General features: G+C 38.4%; 1 protein-coding gene across 9 annotated transcripts in view; it reads right to left on the reverse strand.

Moving 5' to 3' along the window:
• Positions 1-19,888, reverse strand: part of mcf2l2 (MCF.2 cell line derived transforming sequence-like 2) — a 423,828-nt gene that overhangs the window by 297,011 nt on the left and 106,929 nt on the right. For all 9 annotated transcript variants that reach the window (XR_005634352.1, XM_039759102.1, XM_039759079.1 and 6 more), the window contains exons 3-4: positions 17,819-17,933; positions 972-1,062 (exon numbers count right to left, since the gene is read on the reverse strand). Coding sequence is in view for 8 of the 9 variants with exons in the window: in XM_039759102.1 (XP_039615036.1) it covers positions 972-1,062; positions 17,819-17,933 (206 nt within the window). In the remaining variant the exon portion in view is untranslated. The remainder of the gene's footprint in view (positions 1-971; positions 1,063-17,818; positions 17,934-19,888) is intronic.

Consider the following 19,888-nt stretch of genomic DNA (forward strand, 5'->3'; position numbering starts at 1 on the left):
AAAAGAGTTGATCCCTGTAAATAGTTAATAGTATATGAACAATATAATCTGTTGTAGTACGGGCGTTAATTAGCATCACACCTCATAACCCGCATACACCACGTGTTTGGCTGTAACGCCAGAAGCGCGGTGGACGCTGTAAGGGTAGGTTGTGGTTTCTGTTTCTTTCTTGATTTTTTTATTTAATTTTATTGATTATTTAATAGGCAGAGGGGAGAAGACGTTAATGTGACGCTCTGTCTATTTCTTTACTTTTGTTTTGAAAAGATTTTCGGGAACAGGAAAAATAAAAGCAAAGGGGAAAGAACGGAGGGGGCTAAGCAGGAATTCTGAGAGGGGACGGACTGGGGCTTTTCTACGGGGCGGCTATACAGCCAAAAGGAACGCAGACCCGGACACGGACACCGCGCTGGGCTTTTATTATATAGATTCATTTTTTGGTAATTGTAATTTTGTTTATTTAAACGTGTGTAAGATACTTTGAGCTACAGACCTTTAATGGAAATGTGCTTTAGAAATAAGTGTTATTGTTACTGTTGCTTTTGTTATGTTTTGTATTACATTAGCATTTTAACATGGGGTTCATCATGAAATAGACTAAGTGATGGATCGATTGGTTGGCTCTCTGAAATAAAAAATATTGAAAACAGTCTGAAAGCTCTTATGTTACAATTTCTTTCAGCTTATTACAGCATACCTAAATCAATATTTTATGCTTATGCTCAGTTGTCTACACCAATCAATTGTTTGTATTTAATTAAAATTCTTTCTGCTTTATAAGCAGATTACCCATCATAGTTTGAACGTATAAAATTATGGTTCATGAAGATTTATGAGCAAATAAAAGCAGAGTGTATAAATATGGTTGCTCTAATATGAACCATTTATAATAACAGGAATGGATTTAAAATATCTAACGGTGTAACACTGTATTTCTCTTGTGAGAGTCAAACTGATTTTTGTATACATACTGCAATTCTTGATAAAGAAGCCTTTATGGAGCTCCATTTGTCACGTCGTCTGTCAATGATGATGATAAATCCAATGCTAGCAGCATCTAAACTAAATAGACAACAAGAAAGAAAGACATATTTAAGTTCACTTATGGCAGAAACATAGTTCATGTTGCGCAGCACACAGTGTTGGAAAATGGCTTGGTATTTCTCAATGATCAATAAAAACAATTTTCTACCTTATGTCAAATATAAAACTGAAAACGTACCAAGCTGAAGACTTCATTCACAAAGATTACATTAACATTGATGTGAAATGAGTGGACATGGGGTATAGATTACATATAGAGCATCAGCCAAAGAAGACGACCATTTTCTAACAGTAGCATCTACAGTATGTCACCTACCAAACTCTAAGGCATGCCAGTCAATGAGATCCTTAACCAATTAGCTTTCCTGGCTAGCCATTATGGTATTTGTTATGTGTTCCAATGTATATTTTCCTGTTTTGAGGTATATTAACACTTGTTAGTATTGCTTTTTTCTCTGTTTTCATTCCCAATGCTATTTTAGCTTCTTACATTTGGATTTCATTAGTTGTTTTTGTCTCTGTGTAAATTATGTTATCATGACAATAGTAAGTGTGAAAATCAGTTTAATTCTCACAATATAAGAATACCACATGCTATTCCCCAAAAAGTTCTAAACATGAAATATCTAAAAATGCTGTAATGTCTCAGAAAATATTTCTTAGAATAACTTATTTTACATATTTTTTAAAAACAAAAACAATTGCTATAGAAAAACAGAGCTCAGGGTGGTGCCATGGTTACTACAGCTCCCTTGGAGTTCACAACTGGTCATTGTCCTCCCTTTAACTGTATGGGTATTCGCCAGGCAGTTCAATTTCTTTAATCTTTAAGGCTAATGTCTGAAATCTGTCTCTGTTTAAGAGACAGTGGTCATGTCAGTGCATAACTCCAAACTTCGAGTGAATAAATTTGTTTAGGTAATATTTGGATGAATGGCTGTTAATGAAGCACTAAATTAGGAAACCACATGTACTGTTAACTAGAAAAAAAAAGACAAACAGAACTGAAACTGTTTATTTGTAATGAGAGACTATAAAGGAATGAGCTGGTTTCCCATCCATTTTTGATTCCTTATCGGCTCCACCTCTAATGACCCTGAAATGGGTTTGAAAATGGAAAGATGGCTCTTAAATTACAGTGAACTGATTTTATGAGTTTATAATATACTGTAATGTATTTAGAAAACCAAGAGTCGCAAAGTCATATACCCAGAAAAGGACACCCCTTTTTAACAGTAATTGACCATCAGCATTTCCTTTCTACAATCTTATTTGGTTTCCATGCAAAGTTTACAAGAAAACGCAAATCAAATAAAATTGCAGCTTACCAAATAGCCTAATTAGCACTTGCAGCTGACTTATACAGATTATTCTTGAGTGTGTGTATAGAAGTTGACACAAATGAGATATTTTGTACAAGATGTAGCAGTGTAATTTGTCTTTAGTGTGCAAAATAAAACTGAATTGTAATTTCCATCTATCTTATTTTAATCTGCACTTCTACTTAAAGTTACCACAAGCCATGCATGTATAGTTACACAGATATTCATAAAACATCCTGTAAGATAATAAAATACTGAAAGTGGCTGAGTTTACATGAGTGTGTGATGTTTATACACACTAACTGCATATTTTCTACACCTGCTCATTAATGTACTGTAAATACCCAGCTTCTAAAAACAAACCAATTGCTTTCACAACTCAATATATACTGCATACAATGCAGACAGGCTGAAGAGGCTTCCTTGTTTTTCATCCAAACATTAGAATGGGAACAACACATGATCCAAGTGACTCTGACTATGTTATGAGTGCTAGTGCCAGATATGGTGATTTTAGCATCACGGAACATTTTCAATTATTACAATTTCTACGGTGTACTGAGTGTGTTGAAATTAATTAAAAAAATCCAGTGAGCAGCATTTCTGTGGGCAAACACACCTTGTTAATAACAGCGATCAGAAGAAAAAACCTGATTCATTCTGGATAACAGAAAAGACACAAATAATGAAAGGCAGCTCTTTATAAAAAGGCATGCAGAAGGGCATCTTCAAACAGAGTATAGGTAACAGTACCAGAAGATCACATCAGATCAGTTTCCATTCCTTTCAACAAAGAATAGGAAAAGGCTACAGAAGGCACTTGATCTCCAAACCTGAACAACTGAACATTGAAAAAATGTTGCATAGTCTGATGAATCTTGATTTCTATTGTAACATTCAGAACCTGGTGTAAAGAGTAAGAATCAATGAATCCACCCTATCTAGGCTGGTGGTAATAATGTAATTATGATATTTGTTGTTGTCCATCTCAGCATACCTAAGCATTGCTGCTGACCATGCGTTTACCTTTATTGGCCCAAACTACTCTTTTATAAGTGGACACTTCCAGCAAGAAATGTCAGTGTTGCAAAGTATCCATATTCTCAGGTTGGTTCCATGAAATTACAATAACTTTGATTTATTCTAGTGCCCTACACTTTTCTAGCTGTCAATTCAATATTGCACATTTGGGATGAAGTGGATAAAAGAGCTTGTAGCATTAATTTTTAGCTGAATTTTTTCATTAACTAATGAAATGCTAGTCATCTTGCATCAAAATCCATAAAGAATTTCTTCAGCACCTTGCTGAATCCATGTCTGAAACAATTCAAGATTGTTCTGAAGCAAGAAGAGGATTCTAACCAGTGCTAAAATGGCATACACTTTGCATGTACAGTACAAAGAAATAAAAATAGGTGCAAAAAAAGCAATTGCCCAATTCCTATGACAAGCAGCATGGAAGATAAACTTCACACGGTATGAAAGTAACTGGGCTAGCATGTCTGCTATGCTTATAATGCATTGGATACTGGGCCCACTTAAAATGTCCATAATGAAGCAGAGAAACAATCATGGCAACCATGAAACACTTGAATGAATACCTCAATGACATAGGGTGCATTCCAACTGCAGGAACTTTGTTCTCAAGAACTAATGAGTTCTTGTATGATACAGACGCTTACTACTTGCGGCACCAGACCACTTTTGTGTGTTGTATTCCCACTGCACAACAGGAACTGTACCCATTATGCAAAATATAGGTCATAGGTTAAACTGCTAACATCATTTCAATAAGCAGCAATACCACCACAATAATGGAGAATGAGGTGTTGTTAATTCTTGGGCTGTATGTTATAGCAAATTAATTTATTGCTGTTTTTGGAGAATTGACTTTAGGAATTAATAGACAGGATTAAAATTAAAGGAAAGCTAGAATGCAGAAGAGAATGCAACTTTCCATTGGATTTGCAGAGATTGCAGATCATGAGGCAGAAATAAAATGTAAGCAAAAAAATGTAAAATGTTAATATTATTCATTAAATGGACATTCATTAATTCTGTAATGAAATTCAGATTTAAAAACATGTTTTGATACAAGGATAATACAAAGTATCTGTGTTCTTGTCAGCACATTTCATTGCACCACCCAGTTTCTGGTTGCATGAAAAATACATACTCTGGAGTAGGAGATAGAAAATGTACCAGGAACCACAAAAAGAGGGGTCTAAAAAGACCTTTGTTCCTAAAAAAAGTTTCTGTGTTGGGAAAGTGCCTATGTTCATCAGACCTGCAAACAACTAAACTGATAGGACCTGAAACACTGGTAGTCACGAGGTCAGCTGCTCAGCCCAACATATTTTGGCATACGGAGACCATAACAATTATAGGCCAATTACCACACACCCATTAACAAGGATTTAGGGGGTAAAGAGGAATGCTACATTTTGAGGTATTGCAGTTATGTAACAGCTTCAATGGTTAGCTCGGTCTAATACCTATAGAAATGTAACACTCTTCCTGTTGTCTACTCTAACACATAAATGAACTCCATTCACACCATTCATTAAAAATGCTTTTGTTATACTGTTTGCCATTGTTGACTAGGACAGGATATAATGATCTAGATTTCTACAAGCTGGTATCATTTCATTTTGAACAATGAGTCCCACTTCTTTCTATTGATGGTACAATTTGACCAATGTTCTTCGATACATTCCACACAGAATAGCAGGAGTTATGGTGTGGGGTGCCATACTTAGAATAGCAGGTCAACAGTACTGCTTGGTGATGGAGAATTGGGAGAGGGGGCTTCAGAGGCTCAAACCCCTGACCTATCATGCCAAGCCCTATTTTTCTTTATCATTTGCTACACTAATAACAGTAAGCCCCTAAGCTTTTTGTCCATTATATATTACTAGTAACGGCGCACTGCATGTTTGCCTTGAGCATTTGTAGTATTCATTCATCTCTGTACATTTAGCATTCGTTTGCTCAGAGGTTGATGCCCTTGCTGCTTCCTGAGCAGCTCTTCTTTTCTCCACCCTAGCGGCCCGCTTCTTCTCTTCTTTTGTCTGCATCTTTTTGCATTAAAACTGATTAAGTCAGTGTTTGTGTTGCAATTACTTAGTATGTTTTCTTTAATTGTTCACTTAAGCTGGCACTTAAGTCTGCCTCAAGAATGATTTAAGATATGAAGAGGTAGGGGAAGTGATGGCGAAGGTGGTAGGGATGAGAATGACGCCTGTACGCATGCGCCGCACGGCACAGCTGCCCTGCTGGCGCTGCCGAGAGTTGATTCTACAATAAAATAAATAAAAATTAAAAGAGGAATAACCTTGGAAGTCAATCATCATCCCGAAATCGGATAGTAGACATCATGTAGTATATGTGTACCAAATTTCAAGTCAATAAGTCAAATGGATTGTGAGCTACAGGTGATTAAAAATCTTGGACAGACAAACGAACAGCAACGGTAGCGTATTATATATAAAGATTTAGCCCCTGTTCAATATATTAAAACCTCAAGGTGGCCCTGATCTTTAGTTTTATATATTAGTAGGATGATTGCGAAAGCCAAAAGGGACATTTTGGTTTTATATCTGAGTAAGACATACATGAAAAGGCAGAGGGGCTAAGACTCTGATATTGGCAAATCCTAGAAATGCATTTGCTCCCACCCTTCATACAACTTTTGATGACACACACCTTTAGTGCTGTCATTCAAGTGAGTTTCAATTGACACTAATAACACTCTAATATGGCCCACTTGTGAAATAATTAATTGTTTTTTGCTCATTCTTGAAAATCAAAAGCAAGTAATTGTTTTTGATTTTAATTTGTTTATTTTATTTTTACCATAATGAGTAAATATCAGTGTTGCAGTTGTGAAGTATGATTTTTATATCACCACATTTAGCTTTTTGCATGCAGACATTGAGTAGTGCACAATTTTGATGTGTTCCCTTGTTTGGAAAGATCTAAAAAGACAAAGCAATGATTTTTAAGAATCATTTCTTACTCATTTGTCACATACAATATGCAGACACAACTATACCTGACACAGTCAATCATTCAAATAAGGCTTTTATTCTTCTTTTTCTTTTTTAAACAGGCTTCTTCAATACAATATAATATATAATTGAGTTAAATACAGTGCTGTATAGTATTGCAAACTTTTCTTTTCTTTTCTCGTTTTCCTAGAAAAACTAGAAATTTGCAAATGCACAAAAAATTCAGATACTTAAAACTGTGCATAAGCAAAGTTCTACACACTTTCCCTTTATACAGTAAATCCCAATCTGATTGAAATTTAGTGCACATGCACATGCCTACAGCCCCACCCCAAATCTTCTCAGAATTATTTGAGTATGCAAATCAATATAAATAGTCCATTCTGTTCATGTTTTGTCAATAGACTATGGCAAAAGAACATGTAAAAAAGAAGAATTTCAGTGAATGTGAAATGGAGGTCCTGCTCAGTGAAATGGAGGCAAGGAAAAACATACTATTTGGTGGCTTAAGCAGTGGTAGAAGCAAAAGAAGGAAACTGATGGAGTGGCACAGTGTGGTGGAGGCACTCAAATGTCCCCTGAGCCGATGACATGACTCCAGGCAATGATGGTGCTGCTGTGCCAGGCTCATTTTCGGGCGCCTTCTGCACACATACCCCTCCCTTGGAAACTGCCAGGTGACCATCTGGCTGTGTGCTGATGGATGCTGTTTTGTAGTCACCAAATGCAATAGTGGATGCTGTAAGAGATGTAGCCAATGAACTAAGTAATTTGCACATTAATTAAGTGGAAAGGCTTTCTGTTTACATTAGCAAATTAATTCTCCAAAGGCACCTTTAAAGCAATGACTGAGTGTAGTCAATCGCTCCAATTACATTTGGAAAGCCAGACGTTGCTGTGAATTGCCCCCCAAGAGTTTATCTAGTGGTTTCTGAGGTTTTTGACAAGTCTGCATGCTTCAAATACAATTCCCATGCAGACCATGAGGGAATCCAGACTGAGGTAGCACCAGAGGCATGGAAAACATATTAGCCCAACTTCTCCAGATTGGTGGTAAGGCTGTCCTCCTTGCATTGCAGGCAATCTTTGCTTCCATTTGAGATACGGGCATCATCCCAAATGACTGGAAAACAGGACTTGTCATCCCTATCTGGAAAGGAAAGGATGATCACCTGGATCGCCTAGGTTCATCCTCAACAGGATCTGTGATAACCTGCTCACCTACCAGCGATCAGAGCAATCTGGTTTTATGGCTAAGAAGTCTACTATCGACCTCATCCTGTCACTGAGGATTCTCATGGAGTGCAAATGTGAATATTGGCAGAGTTTCTTTGCAGCCTTTGTCCATTTTTGTAAACCGTCGACTCAGTTGATAAAGCTGCCCTGTGGAATCTCCCCAAAGGCACTGGATATCATGGCCAGCCTGTACACTAGTACAGTGAGTACTATGCAAAGTGGAGGAAGAAGCTCTGTGTTTTTTTCCAGTTGATCCTGGGATTCATCAGGGGTCTGTTCTTGCTCCTTCTCTGTTCAATGCATGGACAATATTGGGTAGGGTCATGGGGTCCAGTGGTTGTGGGTGAAGAATGTGGGTGACGAAAGATTCAATGATCTTGACTTTGCCGATGATGATGTGATCCTGGCAGAGTCTATGGAGGTCCTAATTGGAGAAAGAGCGAGGAGTCTGAGTGTCTGGGCTGGTGAGTGTCTTGGATAAAAATCAAGAACAAGAAGTGCTCCTGTTATTCTGTAGGAATATCCACAGCAAAGAACTGTTTTGTATATTCTATGTACTTTTTGTGTAGAACAAAAGTCCATTAACATAAATGGGGTGCTCTAAATTTGCACTTTCACCTTTTATTTTTACATTCAATCCTATATTGCACTTTTAGTTCCTGTGTTTCTATGAGATCATAAATAAGAAGCAAGTAATGTTTATTGTAAAAAAATAAGCAAACTTACGCTTTCGTCACAGTTTTAAGACAGCAAAAAAGAGCCCCACAAATGAAAACAGGCTAAAAATATCAGGCAACTGGTCACGAGAAAGTGAGATATTGCATAAGCAGCATTATTTGTAAGGTCTTTGAAAGTGGACTGGCATCCTTTCCAGGGGTGGTTCATACCTTGCACCTCATGCTGCTAAGATTATTCCCTGTCTTGTGTTGCTGTCAAGAGTCCTTAGTAAATATCAAGTACAGATATTTATTTTGTTTGAGACATGTGTTAGCACAGTTGACCAGTACATGTGGTCAATTAATTTCTAGCACATGATCTTGTACTATTTTAAAGGGCAGACAATTTGTGAATTGTTGTGCTTTACTTTGATGTGTCTGAGCAGGAAGTTTTTTAGCTGAATGTGAATTCTCTTTTATTAGGGTGAAAATGTTAATCGTTTAAAGCAAAGAATTCATAGATATGTCAAATATCTCAGAAAAGTAATACAGTGTGTGCCCTTTGAATCAATAAGTCATATCATGATGTGGATAAACTGGCATCCAAATTAAACAAGAAATTCAAGCTGAACATATTTGATTTATGCACTGGGTATGAAAACTATCATGCAGTGTGGCTTTATACACCAATTAACATCCAAGTTTAACCCCTCAGTTCCCAGACAGCTTGGGATTTCTGTTTTCATTGTTGCTTTCAGTTCTTTCTGTAGTGCACATTAATATTATGGATGATAAAGCTACTTCTGAAGCCTGAAAGGCAACTACCAGTGAAATATTAGTGAAGAAGAACAGAAACTGGCATCTGGCACAGCTAAAAGAATGTTACATCAGGGTGACTCTCTTGTTTGAGCAAGTAAGCAAACGTAAGATTGCTATCTAGAAATCTGGAAAGAAGAGCAAGGAGCAATGAATGACACATCGCAAATTATCTGAAGGTATCTGGTAACTTCCCAGAGGGTGCCGGACACTGTTGCTGTGTATATGGAAATGTGGTCAGACCCGTTTAACCTGTTATCACCATGGGCCACACTTACACATGCTGTTATGATAAATGAAAGAAGAAGTGGACTTCTTATTACTCCACATGTGCTTTCTAACTTCCTTAGAGAAGAACATTGCCTCTCTCTGATTAGCCAACACTGCTTTTTTTCAGCAGTCTAGTAGCTCTCTATTTTTTGAAATTTTCAAACTGCACCCCATATAGGGCCCTACACAGGTTGGTACCTATCTTGTGTTTTTACATGTGAAGTGTTCATCCAATAAGTCCTGTTTAGGTCCCACCAAGAGGTTGCTTATGAATAATCTTTTCACTAGAAACTAGATACTACTACAGCTACCAAAAAGAAATATATAAATTGACAATCCATCCCTGCTTCAGCAAGAACAAGTGGAAAGTGAAACAGAACAAAGTCAGAAGTGGATTTTATTCTGATTTTGTAGCTATTATCCCAGGTACACTCTATGTAACTGGATTATAAATCACACAGAATTGAAAGATCATTCTTCAACAGTTGGAAAGTTCTTGTTATGACTCCCTAAGGTGTATTTTTATAAACATGGAGGTAAGACTAACCATTGTGGAGGCCTGCCCAGACACAGACAGGCGGACACGTTTATGTCACCCACAAACACGTTTATTTATAATCACAAAGTGCACCACAAAACCCCAAAGTCCCCCAAAGTCCTGGCCACACAATGCCTTCTTCCTCTTCAGGCCGCCTATTTGCCTCCTTACATCCTGCTCAGTCCTCTCCGCTCCCGACTCTCACCCTGAATGAAGGGAGGCGGCCCCTTTTATTATCACCTGGATGTGCTCCAGGTGGGTTCCGGCAATCACCCGCCGACATGCCCCTGTGTGGCAGAAGTACCGGCTGCATCCCCGGAAGCACTTCGGGTGTCCCTGCTCTTCTTCCCCCCAGCACTTCCTGGTGTGGCGGAAGTGCTGAGGTCCAGGGCTCCAAAGGCATGGGGGCACCCCCTGGTGGCGACCACGGGCCCCTTCAGGGTGGAGCTTCAAAGCTCTGTACCCGTGGCTCCCAAAGGAACCGCGGTGGTCGCCCCCAGATGGTCTGGGGAAGGCGCAAGCCCTCCTCCGGTCCTCCTGGGCATCCCGGCCAGGTCGCCACCCCAGCCACCTCTGACACCATCCATTCCATTTCCCATCTAATTTAGTGTGCTAGGCTTGTGTCTATGAAGGATCACCTGTCCTGGTAGGGTTATTTCAAATAGATATAAGGAAACAGATGTCTTTATACTGATAAAGTTTCTGAGAAGTCCTCCTTTAGTTCTGGGAATTCCTCATGTTATTTCCAAAGTTTTCTTTGTTTGGCAGTATATGTGAAACAATATGTTCGAAATTTTGACATACAATACAAATTAATGCTGCTGCTGTTGTTTCAAACAATTACTGTAGTGTGCACAGTCCATCTTTGTTTTTTCTCACATTTAATGTTCAAGTCCATTGTTTTAACTGCACAATACGTCTTGGGATATTCAACTCATTATAAGAGGCACTTAGAGGCTCTTAGCAAAAAATGCTAGATGTATAATGGAAACTGAAAAATTCAAAGAAACACTGTGCCTTTGAGTTGAAGGTCAATGGGAGACTGTACTGTTGGGCATAAGGCAAGAACCAGCTCTAGACATGGTGTCTGCCTATTGCAGGGATCACTTACATGCACACACACACTGACTGTGAAAGGAAAGCAAGAATACAAGACTACACAGAGGCATGAGGGGAACATGCACATTCCACGCAGAAAGGATTATAGATTATTAGACTGTTTGATCTCACAGAACCCATTTTAAGGAGTGAAGATTAGAGATTATTTGTTCAGAATTTCAAATGCACCTAATTTTGGCATTATGACAGAAAGTTAAGGGACAATTTCTCATTAGCCAACTGTCCAATAATGTACATTGTAAGGATTTGGCATAGGATATGGAATGGGATACAGCAAGAATTTGCATGACATAACTGTAGACTTTCATCAAATACAGTTGAGAAAAGGAAGATAATTTTGATGTGGAAAAATAATTAAATTATGTGTTTATTGCCATGGAAGCTAGTTTATAGATTTTGAAAAAGCTTAGATTATTTAGCTATGTAAAGAAAACATTACCTACACTGATAGTAACTTGAGTTTACATTGTGGACTGAGCCCAGGACACAGACAGGTAGACATTGTATTATGCACCACCACACGTTTATTTACAGTTACTAATAGTTACAGTCAATAAGTGCACAGCCAAAGACCCCCAAGACTCCCCCAAAGTCCAGGCCTCTCACACTCTCTGCCTTTCTTCTCCTCAGGCCGCCTCCACTCCTCTCCACCAAGCTCAGTCCTTCTCCTCACCCGACTCCAGCCCTGAATGAAGGGAGACGGCCCCTTTTATAAGAACAATTAGAACAATTAGAACAATTAGAACAATCTAGACGAGAACAGGCCATTCAGCCCAACAAAGCTCGCCAGTCCTATCCACTTGCTTCCTCCAAGAAAACATCAAGTCGAGTTTTGAAAGTCCCTAACGTCTTACTGTCTACCACACTACTTGGTAACTTATTCCAAGTGTCTATCGTTCTTTGTGTAAAGAAAAACTTCCTAATGTTTGTGCGAAATTTACCCTTAACAAGTTTCCAACTGTGTCCCCGTGTTCTTGATGAGCTCATTTTAAAATACAAGTCTCGATCCACTGTACTAATTCCCTTCATAATTTTAAACACTTCAATCATGTCACCTCTTAATCTTCTTTTGCTTAAACTGTAAAGGCCCAGCTCTTTTAATCTTTCCTCATAATTCAACCCCTGTAGACCTGGAATCAGCCTAGTCGCTCTTCTCTGGACCTTTTCTAGTGCTGCTATGTCCTTTTTGTAGCCTGGAGACCAAAACTGCACACAGTACTCAAGATGAGGCCTCACCAGTGCATTATAAAGGTTGAGCATAACCTCCTTGGACTTGTACTCCACAGATCGTGCTATATAACCTAACATTCTGTTAGCCTTCTTAATGGCTTCTGAACACTGTTTGGAAGTTGATAGCTTGGAGTCCACTATGACTCCTAAATCCTTCTCATAAGGTGTACTCTCGATTTTTCGACCGCCCATTGTGTATTCAAACCTAATATTTTTACTTCCTATGTGTAATACTTTACATTTACTGACATTAAATTTCATCTGCCACAAATCTGCCCAAGCCTGTATGCTATCCAAGTCCTTCTGTAATGATATAACGGATTCCAAATTATCTGCTAATCCACCTATCTTGGTATCATCTGCAAACTTAACCAGCTTGTTACTTATATTCCTATCTAAATCATTTATATATATTAAAAATAGCAGCGGCCCTAGCACTGACCCCTGTGGAACACCACTCTTAACATCAGCCAGTTCTGATGAGGTTCCTCGCACCATCACCCTCTGCTTCCTGTGTCTGAGCCAATTCTGCACCCATCTAAAAACATCACCCTGAATTCCCACTTCTTTTAACTTGATGCCCAACCTCTCATGTGGCACCTTATCAAATGCTTTCTGAAAGTCCAGATAAATAATATCATAAGCTCCACTTTGATCGTATCCTTTTGTTGCCTCCTCATAGAATTCCAACATGTTAGTAAAACACGACCTCCCCTTCTGAACCCATGCTGACTGTTCAGAATAACTCCTGTCCTTGTCATGTGTTGCTCAATCTTATCCTTAATAATTCCTTCCATTAATTTTCCTGTGATGCTTGTTAAGCTTACTGGCCTATAGTTGCTTGGATCTGCCCTGTCACCCTTTTTATATAATGGGATGATATTTGCCATTTTCCAGTCCTTTGGAATCTCTCCAGTGCACAGTGACTTCCTAAAAATACGTGTCAAGGGTTTATATATGTACTCACTAGCCTCCTTAAGAACACGAGGATAAATATTATCTGGGCCTGGTGATTTGTTTGATTTCATCTTATTTAATCTGAGCAGCACTTCTCCCTCTACAATTTCCAAATCCCTCAGTACCTCCTTAGTAGTTGTGTTTACCTCTGGCAGGTTATCCACTTGCTCACTTGTAAACACCTCAGAAAAATGTAAGTTTAGGGCATCTGCTATTTCATTGTCTGTATCTTTTAATTCCCTTTACTATTCCTGATGAACTTGACCTCCTCCTTAACTGTTCTTTTACTACTAAAATACTGAAAGAATCTCTTGGGGTCTTCTTTCACCTTATCTGCTATATTCCTCTCCAACTGTCTTTTAGCCTCTCTGATATCCTTCTTAATGGTTGCCCTCATGTTCTCATACGCTACGGTTCTCTTTGCAGTCATTAGTCTTATATGCCTTATACAGCAGTTTTTCCTTTGCAACTTCTTTTTAAATCTTTATTAATCCATCGTGGAGATTTTTTTAGTTTCCTATTACTTCCAAATTTAGGTATGTATCTGTCCTGCATTACATGTAAAACATTTTTAAACCTGTTCCACTGCTCCTCGACTGTCTCCACATTTAAAAGCTTATCCCAGTCTATCCTACTTAGACTTTGTCGCATCTGCTCAAAATTAGCCCTACTAAAGTTCAACTTAACAATTTTAGTCTTTGCATCTGTACTCTTACAAAATACTGAGAATTGTATTACATTATGGTCACTTGACCCTAGTGGTTCAATCACCTCTACACCCTCAATTCTATCCTGATTATTACAGAATACTAAATCCAGATAGGCTTCACCCCTTGTTGGTGCTTTAACATGCTGTGTTAAAAAACAGTCGCCGATTACTTCTAAAAACTCCTGCTCTTGTGCTCCTCCATCTGTAAGGTTATCCCAGTTAATATTTGGATAATTAAAGTCCCCATGACTATAATATCCCCCTGTAAACTTGCCTTTTTGATATTACTAAAAAGATGTGTGTTGAAATTACTGTCTGAATTGGGTGGTCTATAACACACTCCTAAAATGAGACCTTTTTCCCTAATATTTTCCAGGCGAAGCCACATGTCCTCACTAAGATGGGGCTCATCATCCAACTGAAGATGACTTACATTTAATTCCTGTTTGGCATAAACAGCAACCCCACCTCCTTTTCTGTTCTGTCTATCCTTCCTAAAAAATGTGTATCCCTCTATGTTACACTCATCCCCATCTTTGTTATTTAGCCAGGTTTCCGTTATTGCTATAATATCATAATTGTGCTCTGCTACATACAACTCCAACTCACTTACCTTACCTTATGTGCTCCAGGTGTCTTTCGGCAATCTTCCGCTGACAAGCCCCAGTGTGGCGGAAGTGCCGGCTGCATCCCCGGAAACACTCCGGGTGTCCCTGCTCTTCTTTCCCCCAGCACTTCCGAGTGTGGTGGAAGTGCTGAGGTCCAGGGCTCACCAGGCATTGGGGCCCCTACAGGGTTGAGCTTCAAAGCCCTGTACCCATGGCCCCCACAGCAACCAGGGCGGCAGCCCCCTCGTGATCTGGAGGCGTAAAAACCTCCTCCGGTCCTCCGGGGCGTCCCAGCTGGGTACCACCCCCAGCTGCGTGCCACAACATGTTAAAATTTCTTTAAAAACTTTTTTATTTGAAATTCTTGGCTGAAATAAAACCATCTATAGATTATGGTAATCTTGTACATCTCAAATAATCTAAATTCCACAAGGAACTCAATTCAGTTTTTATGTTTCCTCCACTGGAATCGTGATATGCTGGAGCCAGTACAGGCAGCAATGCACGTAAGTCAGTAACCAACACTAGATAACCCTGGATGTTATACATTCCATCAAACCAGTTCAGAGTTGCCAGTCAAATTGACAATAATGTCTTTGAGATGGAAATCCAAAGACACTGGGAGACCATGCAAACCAAAGGCAGACAGCAACATGATGCCAGAATTGGACGCATGAATCTGTAAAGAAACTGCAAGGAAGTACTAAACACTATGCTACCGTGCTGTGCAGCTTTATCGACATGGTGTTGTCCAAGTAAAAGAGCCCTTTACCTTGCAGTGAGAGGCACAGTAAAGCAGTGGTTGACATTTGTACCTCATAACTCAACAGACAAGTTTTTGATTCCAAGGATGACCATTGTTTTTTGCAGTTTGCAAATTCTTTGTCTGTGTGCGTTTTGCCTTGGTCACACTTGTTTTTCTCCAAGTTGTAAAAATGCACATATTATGCTAATTGGGGACTATAATTGAGTGTACTCTATAATGGGTAGGTATCCCATTCAGGGTTATTTCCTTCCATGCACCGATGCTGACAGGATAAACTCTGAGTCCTGAAAACTCTTTGAGGAAGCAGACTCAGAAAATGGATTCAGCTTCTCAAAACAACTTCATACTTAATACGCCACACTATGACTTTCTCAAATCCATGTAATCCAATTCAAGGTCATACAGGACCACAGCACATCCTTGCAGTATGAGGCACAAGGCAAGAGCCAGTTCTGGATAGGGTGTTATATCATTATAGAGCCCATCTGTGCACACCCCCACACCTCACATGAGGCTAATATAGAACTGCTAGCTAAACTAACCAACATATCTTTGAGAAGGTTGGAGTAAAACTAAAGTTTATTTTTTTTTTAAAAAAAACTTCTACAGACATGGGGAGAATGTGCAAACACCACACAGACTGAGACTAGAATCCACAATGCTTCAGCGCTTATCACTGTAACACCATACTCTACCTCCTTCAAATAAAATCTAGCTATGACCTACATTAATTTTCAAATAGCAGATTGGCTGAATGTTATTTCTTCATTGCTAACAGATCAACTTCAGAAACTACCTTAAATGAGATGTATCAATAAAATATGTATTTTCTTGTATAGCTAAGGTGGACACACAAATACATTCACATATATGGAACAGGGCGAATGCCCAGTACGTAAAAACAACTGCTTCTTTTCAGACAAACAATATAGCATACACCTGAACACTTACGTAATGGAAAGACAAGCAGTGTTGTTGCCTAGTGGCAAGCGTACTGGACTGTATTACAGCAAAGCTAGGAGTATGCTCTGATATATGCAACTCTGTATACAGCCCTGAAGTCATCTAACCTGTGTTTGATCCAACTGTTAAAAAGTACATGGAAACAATTGTACTATAGCTTGGTATTTCTAAAATGCCTTAGGAATAGTTCACACTAGAAAGGTTACGTTTGTAATCTCACAAGTATCTTCAAGATTAGAAAACCAGAGTAGTAAGATTCTAGAAAAAGTTGTGTTGTGTGGCAGATGAAGCAGACATTCTGTCACCATCATGGCTAGATGAAACATCAAAACAGCTTGGCTACATAACAATAGATTGACACAGAGGAGCGGAATGGTTTGCTCTGCTTTGTTCTCAATAAGGATAATTGTGCCTTTTTAACATAAACCATGATTTTTTTAATGACAATTTTTTTTGCAAGATTGCTTTCTTTGATTGTTTCATGACTGAGATTTCTACACAGAATTTAACAGCATTAACTACCATGCCAAGTACATAGAAAATCACTCCCACAAAACTAGAAAGAGGCAAATATTTGTGATAATCAAGTAGCTCCTGTACTTTTCACACCCATAGACACTTAAAACGTATCTCCTACTAATAAAAAGCCTAAAAGAACATTCAGAGCTGTGAATAGGGCACTTCAGAGGTAGCAAAGTATAAAGGTCACTTCACAATAAGAATATCTGAAATAAAAAAGGTGTGGTGTGCCAAGGGCAATAACATTAATTATAAGACTGGATTACTTTACAAATGTACCTGAAAAAGGCATGGTTGTCTTTAAAAGGACAAAAGGGAGAGTGATAAGGAGTTAAAGAGTTAGGCAAATAAGTAGTCAAAGTAAAGTTCAAAACTAGAAGATGAAAATTATAAGATAACAAACCAAAACAGGACACAAACATCCGCATTCTAAACTAAACAAAGCACAGGTAAAAAAAGCCAAAAAGTTAAAGCAGTAAATAAAACACATGGGTAACAGGATTTCTTGGTTATCCTAGTACTAAGACGAACCTAGTACAGTGCCTCCATGTTGTATAGTCATGTGGCACTAATGTAATACTGCCAGATGACTGGCGGTTGTCACGAAGCAGTAAATGAAATTGTGGCATCTGTGAATAAAGAGCAAAAAATTGTGAAGCTTATTGCTGAGTCAATAAATAAATGAATAAAGGTACCAAAATCATGACAAATAAGACTCCTGTAAATAATAAGTTGGGAGAGGAAGTGGGGTGAAGTTGAAGCAGTGAGTCCAGGATCGTTTTGAGTAAGTGGGGTTAAAATGAAAAAGAATTCAAGTGTTTTGGGGTAAAAAAAGTGCAACACACCACCTGCTAGAGAGGCAGGGTTATGCCCAGACACACAATAATGTTTCTTTTGTTTTAGGTTTGTGCTTGTTTGATTATCCTTCACAGGGTCATATTGTGAGTCAAGTCCTGTTTGTACATACTAAGAACAATAAGATTAGTATATTACATTAGAATTATTTCATGGCTGCCAGTGCAGATCCCTGTGTGTAGTAAGATTTTTTGTCTTACCTGGGTACACTAGTTAAGTATGTTATGACATTTAAAAAGTCTTCATCAGGGAGGTCGCCAAAGCCAGAGAATTCTGGAAAAGTTATGATTGGAGCTCCATCCTGGCCCCTTCCACCTGTTGTGAAATAAAATTATTTAAATTAATGTTCAAACTAACATTGGGATTATTCATAATAATAGGACACAATGTTTACTGGGATTAACATTATAAAATAAACTTTTTAAACCTTTTTCTCAGTGTCGTGGCATCTTGATCAAGGTCACAGGTACACTTATATGTCACACTTAGATGCAAAGATTAACCAGAGAAGCGGTTTATGTTCTGTGTGACCAAAAACTAGACTCTTTAATACTTTCCACAGAAAGTTGATTGGTTGCTCACCGATACAATTGTGTCATTATGTCATTAAGGTGTACTGCTTTGTGAAATGTATGTTGTGCATGTAATAACACCATATTCAAAGTGGGTTTACTTGTTTTACCAAGGGTAAGAACAATTAAGAAATCCAGTGTCTTTGTGATACCCCAGCATAGGCAAAGCCATTGTCTACCATATTTCTCATGTGTAGTAATTTAATGATTGTCTTTAGGTGGTTAAACCTGAATAAACATTCATATACAGCAGCAAATGCCATAATAATAGATGCAAAAAAATGCAGCTCTGTAAGGGGAATCTTACTTTTGTGTACCATGAGGTGAATTATTCACCTTTCTTTCAGGGCTGTAAATGCTATAATCTATTCATTTTCATATGTTGATATGTCTGTTGCTAAGATATTCAAAAATAAGACAAAGGGCAGATACGGCTCATTCTCTTGTGGAATATCATTACCTCCTCTATTACACTTGTCTGTGCCTTAACCCTACACAAATGTCTTCTGAAACTTTTCACATAGCCAAGTTATCCTCCCTGTCCCTACTCAACCAGGCTCTTCTCTGCTCAGGCACATTTCAAAAGACAGCTCCTGCTACTGAGCATACTTTGACCTTAATTCTCCTGGCAATTGAACCAATAATTACCTCTTAAACACTAAAACAGCCTCCCAGCAGCACCCTTGATGGTGCAAAGTCCAGTTTATGTTACTGTCTAGTTTCAATTTAAAGTACTGTGCCTGTCCCTGCATTGTACTTCACCATTCTTCCCTTGCCACAGAATTGTAAAGGAAAAATTCTAACCCTTGAGCTAGCTGTTCTAATTCTGACCCTTCAATAAAACACTGCATTGAAAATTTTTCAGATCATTGCTGCCTCTTTCCTAACATACATGTGATAAGCCCAACTGTTAAAAGTCTTTTTGTATACCATTTATGACCTCATTCTTAATACAAATGACTGATCATTCGCTCAGTTTGCTTCTCTATTCATCCAGATAACTGGAGGTTATTCTTCTCAGCATATTTCTAGCTGCTCAAATATAAACAGCAGGTCTAATGTGGCGGACAAAGGCCTACACTTGCCTCATGTTTCTCATGTTTCATATGCCTGATAACTGAGCCTTAAGACTACTTCAGGGTGTACTTTAGCCACAGATTACCTCATTGCCTGCTTCAATGGCAAAACTTGTTTCACAACAGACTACCAGCAAAATGTAACTGCTTCTTGTCACATCTCTTGTGCAACAAAAGACACATCATTGTTAATTCCTCAACTACACAACCAGCCTGTGTATGTCAGTCTTACTCTTCAAAGAACCCTGAAGAATTTCTTGATTGTCACCTAATGTTTAACTAATAATTCATTTTATCATTTTTGAAATGTCTACTGAACTATCTTTACTTGTGAACCTTCAGTGCTTGAACATTATGCCATGCCTTTGTTATGATACACCTACACTCAACAACTATAACAAAAACATATTATCTGCCCCTAACCACCTAAGACTAATCAGCTATTCAGTTTGGAACTGTATTTCATACTGTGTCTTTATGTGTATTCATTACGTTAATAGCATTTTGTAAAGTTTTAATTACATTTACCTGTGTACTCGTTACAGCGCTCTGATCCTGCACTTAGTGAAGAGTGTTATACAAAAATGAACTGAATTGAACTGAACTGAGACTAAGGTCTTCA

This window comes from Polypterus senegalus, chromosome 1 (genome assembly GCF_016835505.1).
Source record: "Polypterus senegalus isolate Bchr_013 chromosome 1, ASM1683550v1, whole genome shotgun sequence".
Classification (NCBI taxonomy): domain Eukaryota; kingdom Metazoa; phylum Chordata; class Cladistia; order Polypteriformes; family Polypteridae; genus Polypterus; species Polypterus senegalus.